The 10,157-nt window shown below is 45.4% G+C and overlaps 1 protein-coding gene across 2 annotated transcripts in view; it reads left to right on the top strand.

Moving 5' to 3' along the window:
- Positions 1-240: 240 nt before the first annotated feature.
- The window catches only part of LOC136675842 (transducin-like enhancer protein 1), a 32,711-nt gene continuing 22,794 nt past the window's right edge, over positions 241-10,157 (top strand). The window contains exons 1-2 of one of the 2 annotated variants that reach the window (XM_066652616.1): positions 241-372; positions 7,409-7,761. In XM_066652616.1, coding sequence (XP_066508713.1) covers positions 7,705-7,761 — 57 coding nt within the window. In that variant the 5' untranslated portion in view covers positions 241-372; positions 7,409-7,704. Of the gene's footprint in view, positions 373-6,948; positions 7,063-7,408; positions 7,762-10,157 lie in introns of those variants that run through there. The other variant, XM_066652615.1, reaches the window with a different exon arrangement.

Genomic DNA, 10,157 nt, shown 5'->3' with positions numbered 1-10,157 from the left:
ACTTAGACTGACCATCTTTATGTTATGGCAGGCTTCTCACAAGCCTTACTGAAGTAGACTGGTGTAAGAGCACGTCCAGGAGATGGCGCTGTTTCTTCACAGCTGTGTCTAATCTTTGTAACTATAAGCGTCATAATACATCATCGTTAAACGCAAACCTCCTAAATGGAAGTTAAATGGCCGTGCAGTTTGTGGACACCTGCTCATCTGGCATTTCTTCTAAAGTCAAGAGTATTAGTAGGAAATTTAAGGTACCTTTAGGAAGACCTCAGGATAGGTATTGGAACATTGCTGTGAGGATTTGATGCCATTCGGCAATACGTCGTTGGTGACGGGGGCCTTTATACCCCTCTAGCTGACACTTGGCATTGAGTAAGTTGAAGCTCGTCTGCTGACAGTACTTTTCTAATATTATTGGAGAAACTGGGACATTCACTGATTTAAGTTTAAAAAAATCACTAGGGCTGCGTCCCAATTGTGCACTACACACCAACACTAGAATATATGTACTGACCTCAATAGTGTGATATATATATATTTCTTTCAGCAGGCTAGTACACAAAATATTAACACACCACACCAGTAACTAACATGTTGTCTGCCATCCCCCCCCCCAAAGGCTGAAGCTCAAACATCTCGCGCCACACTGTACGTCATAAAACGCGTCTCTGCACTAAAATTGTACATTGTATGTCAGATAATAAAACACTTTATATTCAATCAAATATTCACACCCATTAATGTAACATTCAGTGCAGTGTCTGTGTGGTAGTATCACATTTATAATCTGTGAAGTGCACTATGCAGTGAGTAGGGCACTACTTCAATCAATCAATCAATCAAACTTTATTTAAATAGCACTTTCAAATTTCAAAACAAATCAAATTGAAGTTCAAAATGTTTTACAAGAAATTTACAACACATTAACATTGATTAAGTTTATCAGACGCATCACAACTAAAAGAGGAAATATTTAGTAAAAAATAAGAAAATTGTTTTTTTTTTAATTATGGTTAAGCTATTTAGTAATAAAAAATAAATGAATAAAATAACATAATTACAACACAAAATTTGAACAAATTGTCAAATCAGTTTTAACATAAAAATAAATAAATAAATAATAATAGTTGGTGTGTTCTCCCTGTGTCTGCGTGGGTTTCCTTCGGGTGACTGTCTGTGAGGAGTGTGGTGTGTTCTCTCTGTGTCTGCGTGGGTTTCCTTCAGGTGACTGTCTGTGAGGAGTGTGGTGTGTTTTCTCTGTGTCTGCGTGGGTTTCCTCTGGGCGACTGTCTGTGAGGAGTGTGGTGTGTTCTTTCTGTGTCTGCGTGGGTTTCCTCTGGGTGACCGTCTGTGAGGAGTGTGGTGTGTTCTTTCTGTGTCTGCGTGGGTTTCCTCTGGGTGACCGTCTGTGAGGAGTGTGGTGTGTTCTCCCTGTGTCTGCGTGGGTTTCCTCCGGGCGACTGTCTGTGAGGAGTGTGGTGTGTTCTCGCTGTGTCTGTGTGGGTTTCCTCCGGGCGACTGTCTGTGAGGAGTGTGGTGTGTTCTCTCTGTGTCTGCGTGGGTTTCCTCTGGGCGACTGTCTGTGAGGAGTGTGGTGTGTTCTCCCTGTGTCTGCGTGGGTTTCCTCTGGGCGACTGTCTGTGAGGAGTGTGGTGTGTTCTTTCTGTGTCTGCGTGGGTTTCCTCTGGGTGACCGTCTGTGAGGAGTGTGGTGTGTTCTCCCTGTGTCTGCATGGGTTTCCTCCGGGCGACTGTCTGTGAGGAGTGTGGTGTGTTCTCCCTGTGTCTGTGTGGGTTTCCTCTGGGTGACTGTCTGTGAGGAGTGTGGTGTGTTCTCCCTGTGTCTGTGTGGGTTTCCTCCGGGCGACTGTCTGTGAGGAGTGTGGTGTGTTCTCTCTGTGTCTGCGTGGGTTTCCTCCGGGTGACTGTCTGTGAGGAGTGTGGTGTGTTCTCTCTGTGTCTGCATGGGTTTCCTCCGGGTGACTGTCTGTGAGGAGTGTGGTGTGTTCTCCCTGTGTCTGTGTGGGTTTCCTCTGGGTGACTGTCTGTGAGGAGTGTGGTGTGTTCTCCCTGTGTCTGCGTGGGTTTCCTCCAGGTGCTCCGGTTTTCTCCCACGGTCCAAAAACACACGTTGATAGGTGGACTGGCGACTCAAGAGTGTCCGTAGGTGTGAGTGTGTGAGTGAATGTGTGTGTGTGTTGCCCTGTGAAGGACTGGTGCCCCCTCCAGGGTGTATTCCCACCTTGCACCCAGTGATTCCGGGTGGGTTCTGCACCCACCGCGACCCTGAAGTGGATAAGCGCTCACAGACAATGAATGAATGAATAATAATAATAGTAAATAAAAACCTGAAATAGAGCCCAAGTTTTCCAGACGTGAAAAGCTCTTCCCTTTCCATCTCCCGTTGGATTGTGGGACACTAGTGTTCATCATTACAGTACTCAAACATCAATTGGTCTTAAGTATGCACAGTGGATTTTTTATTATATTCAACTATGACAGTTTTGACTGTACTGCAAAGTACATACTCAATTACTAGTTTGAAATAGTGTTGAGTGCACAACTGGGATGCAGCTTAGGTACGATTTGGTATTTTTGCTCCTGGGCTCCTCCTACAGTTGCTGAGGGAAATCCACATTTACACCAGTCCTGAAATCAAAGGTGGTGAGTGGTTTCCTACCCTCCTCCAAAAGTTACATAGTGCAGTTTCTGCAGTGCTGTGGAGGGGTAGCAATAACAGAGACTCTATTCCCCCTGTTACATGTCAGTAAAGTGTCACAAAGGTTTTAAGTTGTAATTTTAAAGTAAAAGAAACCTACACAGAGATCCTTTAAGATGCAGTATCTGGAGATAAATTTCCTGTCATTTCCCTTTTCGTTCCCCTTGTTCCCCCTCTCTATCTCTCCCCTTGTTCATTTCTATCAGTCGGTGCAGTCATTCCCGGTGGCAAAGGAGACTGACATGATATTTCATTACCCTCTCTGAGGCAGTGGCTGCTGTCACTGTCCTTCACTCTCTCATTCCTCCGCCTGTCACCATCCTCCCATCCCTGCTGGCTCCTCCTGTCTGCATGTCTCTCTTCTCTCCTCTTCTGTCTTGTATTTTCCCCGCTCCCATCCTCCATCCACCCTCGTTCCAGCTTATATTCCTTATGTATTGCTTTTTTTTTTTTTTTCCTTTTTCCCCCCTTGAATCCTTCACATATGTATCATTTGTAACTGTCCCAGAAAAACCTTAGTGCTTATGATATTATCTTTATTCCAGACAGACTCAGCACCAGCGCAGCAAGGTCAAAAGAAATGTGTTCCTTGGTCCATTCAGTCCATTTGTAAAGATAACAGTATGGCATATACAGGGTCAGAAACCACTTAAGCAAGTCTATTTAAGATTGTTTAACAAACCGATTTGTAAAAAACGTCCTCAAGGACCCCCTGAATGTCCATCTTTTGCTCAATTCCTAAATATTTTGACATTAGTTGAGGGGTTCTCCTCCAACGGCACAGCGGTACACCAGGTTAGTGTCGCAGTCACACAGCTCCAGGGACCTGGAGGTTGTGGGTTCAATTCCCGCTCCAGGTGACTGTCTGTGAGGAGTGTGGTGTGTTCCCCCTGTGTCTGAGTGGGTTTCCTCCGGGTGACTGTCTGTGAGGAGTGTGGTGTGTTCTCACTGTGTCTGCGTGGGTTTCCTCCGGGTGACTGTCTGTGAGGAGTGTGGTGTGTTCTCACTGTGTCTGCGTGGGTTTCCTCCGGGTGACTGTCTGTGAGGAGTGTGGTGTGTTCTCTCTGTGTCTGCGTGGGTTTCCTCCGGGTGACTGTCTGTGAGGAGTGTGGTGTGTTCTCCCTGTGTCTGAGTGGGTTTCCTCCGGGTGACTGTCTGTGAGGAGTGTGGTGTGTTCTCCCTGTGTCTGTGTAGGTTTCCTCCGGGTGCTCCGGTTTCCTCCCATGGTCCAAAAACACATGTTGGTAGGTGAATTGGTGACTCAAAAGTGTCCGTAGGTGCGAGTGAATGTGTGAGTGTGTGTCACCCTGTGAAGGACTGGTGCCCCCTCCAGGGTGTATTCCTGCCTTGCGCCCAATGATTCCAGGTAGGCTCTGGACCCACCGCGACCCTTAACTGGATAAGGGTTACAGATAATGAATGAACGAATGTTCTCCTCCAAATGTGCTGAGCTGTTCAGTGATGTTGTGTGAGCAGCAAAGTCTCTGAAGAAGCTCATGCTAGCCTTCAGACTCACAAAGACATGTAAACAAGTGACAAAAACAGTGATTCATAAATTTAAAACGGCAAGATTCAATAAAAATAACAATATAGCAAAAAATATATAAAGTCCCTATGACACTGGTCACTGTGAAATGAATATTTCCATTTGTTTCTCAAGCAGGTGTAAAATGAATGTTATAGGTCATAGATGTATGTTAGCTTAATTATGCTAACTAGCATATATGGCAATGTGGCACTTTTCCACTGCATGGCACCAACTCGGCTCAGCCCTACTGTTCCTTTTTGCGTTTCTGTTTGGAAAACCTGGTACCTGGAACATGGTATTTTTTAGCGCAAAGCAAAACGAGTAGGTACTAAACATGATGTTTAAACCTTGCAAAGCACTGATTGACCTGAGAGACTGAAACGCTGGCTTCGAGTACAAACTAGACATTTGTAAATTCTCCAAGGTACAGCAGAGATCATATCTGTTTTTATCTGACACACAACGGCAGCTTTAAAATTACATCATGGTCTTTTAAAGCAGCACAAACACTCTTTGGATTAGTGGCTGACAAAATCTGCCAGTGAGAGTTGGATGTAGCAACAGGAAACAAATAAACTCTACAGTGGAGGTGTGATAGGTCCCTCCCAACTTAAATAAATAAATATATGAATATACGATGCGTATACAACGCTTAATGTTACCACTACAGTTGTTGTGGTTTCTGAAATTTGTGGTTCCCATTAGAGACAGTTTTTTGCAAAGGGTCGTAGTGGAAAAACAAACAAGGAAGATGGACCAAAAAGCGAGTAGTCAATTAGAGTTGATACCATACGGTGGAAAAGTGCCAATAGCTAATCCTCAGTCAAGTGCAGGGTCCTGGAGCAGCTAGCACCACTATTTGTGCCATACCTGTATGCCACCATACGTCACCCACCGTTCACTGTCGGCTGGCTCTGTCGTTTCACCATGGAGCCCTGGCCAAATTACTGTAGCTGTAGCTGACAGAGGCAGTTCCTCTGGCCTGTGGCACGGACTCCTTCCCCGTCCTCCACCAGTGAACGTCGTGCTGGACCAGCACATGGCCCTATCAGTGAGGGGACAAGAAATGTGGTGGACACACCAGTTCTGTTTGATGTGCTTTGGCATGAGGTTCACTGAGGTGACACTGGAGAATTCTTTCTGCAACTATATCCCACTTCACACCAGTGTAACTCCATCCATCCATTATCTGTAACCGCTTATCCAATTTAGGGTCGCGGGGGGTCCAGAGCCTACCTGGAATCATTGGGCGCAAGGCGGGAATACACCCTGGAGGGGGCACCAGTCCTTCACAGGGCAACACAGGCACACACATTCACTCACACACTCATACCTACGGACACTTTCGAGTCGCCAATCCACCTACCAACATGTGTTTTTTGGACTGTGGGAGGAAACCGGAGGAAACCCACACAGACACAGGGAGAACACACCACACAGACAGTCACCCGGAGCGGGAATCGAACCCACAACCTCCAGGCCCCTGGAGCTGTGTGACTGCGACACTACCTGCTGCGCCACCGTGCCGCCCCAGTGTAACTCTGTTAGCATCAAAAGGGAAAACGAGGACAACAATACACTTTTTAGAACGGCCGATAAATTTAGGGGAAAAGGAATGTACCAATTGGCTGCTCCCTGTAACTTCACCTCCCTCAAGGCTACAGCGGGTGTTGACAGAATGTGCAATGCATGGAAATAATAATAAATAATAATAATAATAATAACTTTTATTGTCAGAAATATTTTTGTAACCTTGGCAAATGTTTTATTTGATTTCTTATTTTAGGGTTAGAAGAGAAAACTCACTAATCTGTTAATCTGATAGGCAGGAAGTCATATATCAAGTGAAGATTGTCAAACAAGGCTATGGCTGTTTCAGTTGTTCCTCAAGAAAGTGGAAGATGAATTGTATAATCTGTTTTGTGTTAGCTAAGCTATGCTAATTATGACTTTGGCCTAATTACTGAGCTTAGAAAGAACAAAACACAACACAATAGATGTTTATCTGAACGTTCTAGTTGTCTCTCAAACAGGTGGAGAATGAACGTACAGTAAAACCGCCGGTTTCCATTTGGGTCAGTTGTGGTTTGAGTGTGTGATGGAAAAACACCCAGTATGTTGTTATGTTTTTAGCATTTACATATTCTCTGTATCTGGGCATGCGTGAATATTTCATTCTGAAGTGTCTTTAGTTCCGTTTAAAAAGCACTAGCGCTTGATTCCGTGCCCACACAGAGTCTACCTCACACTCATGACTTTGATATGCGCGGCTCGGTAATGAAAACCACATTATCTCAGTCTTTGCTGCGCTGTGTTTTTTTTCCCCTCCCTGATGAGGCAGCGCTGAGCTGAGTAAGCACCTCTTTTCAAGGAGAGGCCGCGAGAGCGCACCGCCTTCATAAATATTCACACTTCAAACCCGTGTTTAATACTTTTACGGCCGCTAAAATGTGCCGAGAAGCAGCGTGGCCCATCAACAACAAACAAAAAAAACTAAACAAAAAAACAAAAAAAACCGCGACCTAAAAATGTACTACACTACCCAAGATTCAACACGCAGCTTATTTAAATACCTTTCTGTGATTGGTTTTGCTGCTTGGCGACGTCATGACCCAACGTGGGGACCCGGGCTGCTGATTGGCGGAGTGTACTCTCGCTGCAGCCAATGAAAGCTTGGCAGGGAGAAAGAGACGTTAAGGTGGCGTGTTTTCATCATGCGGGGACGGTGTTAGAAACTAGGCTTTTATTTAACGAGGCTCTTTCGGATAAACAGACAACGGTCACGGAGAGAAACACACACACACGTACGCACACCGGTAAGCGCGAGTTTTCTGCTCGCATCCTCTTGCTAAGATGTTTATTAATTCTTTTGACATTGTTGTCAGGGGATATGTTCGCCAGCTTTTACAGCTGAATGCGTTGTGCGCCACCTTAAAAAGCTGCTTTCGCTCTCCTCCGCCAAGTTAATGTCAAGCTCACAGGCGCAATAACACAGTCTGGGCGCTGCTGCTGTGAAGCCTGCTGGATCATCTGCTGACCTGCTGTTCATTTTCTCTCTCTCTCTCTCTTTGTTTTTTCTTTTTTTCTGTCTTTCCCGACTCTCTCTCTTTCTCTTCCCCTTCCACTCGACTCTCTCTCTCTCTCTCTCTCTCTCTCTCTCAGAACACCCCCCCGGACACACTTCACACTGTTTGGCGCTGGGATGTTTACGTTTTCGTGGCTCGCGCAGCGCAGCACCTAAAGAGCGGGAGAGAGAGAGAGAGAGAGAGAGGGGGAGGCGCTTGTTCACGCGCTCGTAACCGACCCCGACCGCGACGATTCGCCTCGAATCCGAAGCCGCAGCGACTTGTGCCTCGTCCGCTTCGAAGGGGGAGATCAAAGGAGCTCCGGCGCCCGGGAACACGTCGCGTGGAGGAGGAGAAGAGCTGTGGGGAGAGCGAGCGCGCGCGCGCTCGTGGATGGATGACCTCCAGCGTCGCGCGGCGCACACCATGTATCCGCACGGGAGAGCGCAGGTCAGTGTCCGGCACGAGCGTCATTTCTAATTATAACTCGACCTTAAAAACCTGAATATTTATGATCCGTCACCTCAGTCACTGTTGTGTGGGATTAAACATGACAAGGATGTAGTTGTTGTTGATGTCATAAATGATCATGAATATTAATGCTTTATTGCTGTTAATACTAATATTTAATTATACATTACAAATTCTTGTTAACCCCACCCCCCACCTTACTACACCACATCTCCAAAAGTTTGTAGACACCTCTTTTTGTAAATCGCCATATAAAAATATGAAACAAAACGGCGGCACTCTCTGGAGCAGCTGCACAGCTTAAGACCACCATGCTCAATACCAATAGTCAACCAGAGCAGCAGAAGTACGCCCTCTGGAGAAATGGAGCTCTATCACCTCTGGGATGAGTTGGAGTGGCCTCTGTGACTTAACATCAAACATAGGCACCTGACCTCAGTAATGCTGGTGTGGCTGAATGCCATCAAATCCTCACAGCCGTCCGAAAAAGCCTCCCCAGAAGAGAAGAGGCTGTTACTGCAGCAAGGAAGGCAAGCTCCTTGATCTGAGTAGCTGTGTTGGAAGAGCAGGTGTCCACAAACTTTTGGCCACATGGTGTCCATCCCATAAGAAAAGGCTGGGCTCTGTTTCCTAAACGTGTTTAACCAGCCATTCAAACTAGTGCATGTTTAGATTGGAGCTCCCCCCCCCGAGCCCCTCAGGTGTTCAGCAGTGCATCTGACCTTAGATACAGGCTTAGTGTTGGGCTTGGGGGTGGTGTTGGGGTCAGGGGTGGTGTTATTATGTTCTACATCATATTACAGTGAAATTACAGTCCAATCACAAGTGATGTTGCACTCTAGTTACACCCTGTATATATTACACTCCTGTTAATTGTGATATAACAGCCCTGGTCCACAGATTCTGGTAAGTTCCCACACATAGATATAGTTATTTCTGATATTACAGCCCTGTTACACCAGATATTCCACATTTTATATTTAAAATTATTACCCAGATTTTGTTTTATTAAATGATTAGTCATTGCCTCATTTAGCTTAAACGCTCCCAGTCACACACAGCAGCACTAATCTGGCAGGATGTGGTGAAGCACATGCTTCCTCTGAGACATGTGAAGCCAACCACTACCTCTTTTCGAACTGCGGCTAATGCAACACCCCTGGACAGTCCAGCGTGCCGGAGGAGAACTCCAGCTGCTCACATCTGACCAGATGCCTGCATGCTTGCAGTCTCGTTACAGACGTTGCAGTGTGGGTATATGATCTTGTTATGTCTACCGTTAGAAACATGATCCGGTCCTGCTGTACATAATGTTTGTTTATGTGGAGCTTAATGGATGAAGGGTCTGGACGGGGGCCAAGTAGGGGGCTCCTTAGGGTGACTCTAGTTGAATGTTGGTGTTTGGGGTCAGCGTTAAGGTCAAGGGGAGTGTTCAGAGCAGTCAGTTTGGGTTCCATCAAAATCATACTGGATAACTGTGTTATATAAGTCACTGATGTACAGGCAGAGCAATGAGCAGTGATGCAGTCATTGAGCTGTGTGTGTGTGTGTGTGTATGCTGTATGTAAAACATGTCCTAAAGGCCGTATGTTGCCAGAAAAGGCAACGAGAGAAAAGCTGATGTATGGAAAGAGGAAAAGAGAGGGACACGGGGGAAGAAGAAATAGATAGAGAGAGAGAGAAGAAGAAATAGAAATAGAGAGAGAGAGGAGAGAGAGAGAAGAAGAAATAGATAGAGAGAGAGAGAGAGAGAGAAGAAGAAATAGAGAAAGAGGGAGAGAGAGAAGAAATAGAGAGAGAGAAGAAGAAATAGAGAAAGAGGGAGAGAGAAGAAAAAGAGAGAGTGAGAGAGAGAAGAAATAGAGAGAGAGAGGAGAGAGAGATAGAAGAAATAGATAGAGAGAAGAAGAGAGAGAGAGAGAGAAGAAGAAATAGAGAGAGAAGAAATAGAGAGAGAAAGAGAAGAAATAGAGAGAGAGAGAGAGAGAGAAGAAGAAATAGAGAGAAAAGAAATAGAGAAAGGGAGAGAGAAGAAGAAATAGAAATAGAGAGAGAAGAAATAGAGAAAGAGGGAGAGAGAGAGAAAAAGAAATAGAGAGAGAGAGAGAAGAAGAAATAGAAATAGAGAGAAGAAATAGAGAGAGAGAGAGAGCAGAAATAGAGAGAGGGGGGGACTAAGAGAGAGAGAGAGAGAGAGAGAGAGAGACTGCATATGGATCCAGGCCACTTAATTCTCCGCCGCAAATGTCATGTTGTATTACCTTCAATGAGAAACATGATATTACACACACAATCACTTTCTGCTGTAGCTGTAGTTTTAATGATGTGCTTTTACAGGTCTGCACACATAAGATGAGATAAGAGGGTTCACTATC

The sequence above is a fragment of the Hoplias malabaricus genome, chromosome X1, assembly GCF_029633855.1.
Source record: "Hoplias malabaricus isolate fHopMal1 chromosome X1, fHopMal1.hap1, whole genome shotgun sequence".
NCBI classification, from domain to species: domain Eukaryota; kingdom Metazoa; phylum Chordata; class Actinopteri; order Characiformes; family Erythrinidae; genus Hoplias; species Hoplias malabaricus.
The sequence above is the reverse complement of the archived record's forward strand: the minus strand, read 5'-3'. Positions and strand labels throughout refer to the sequence as shown.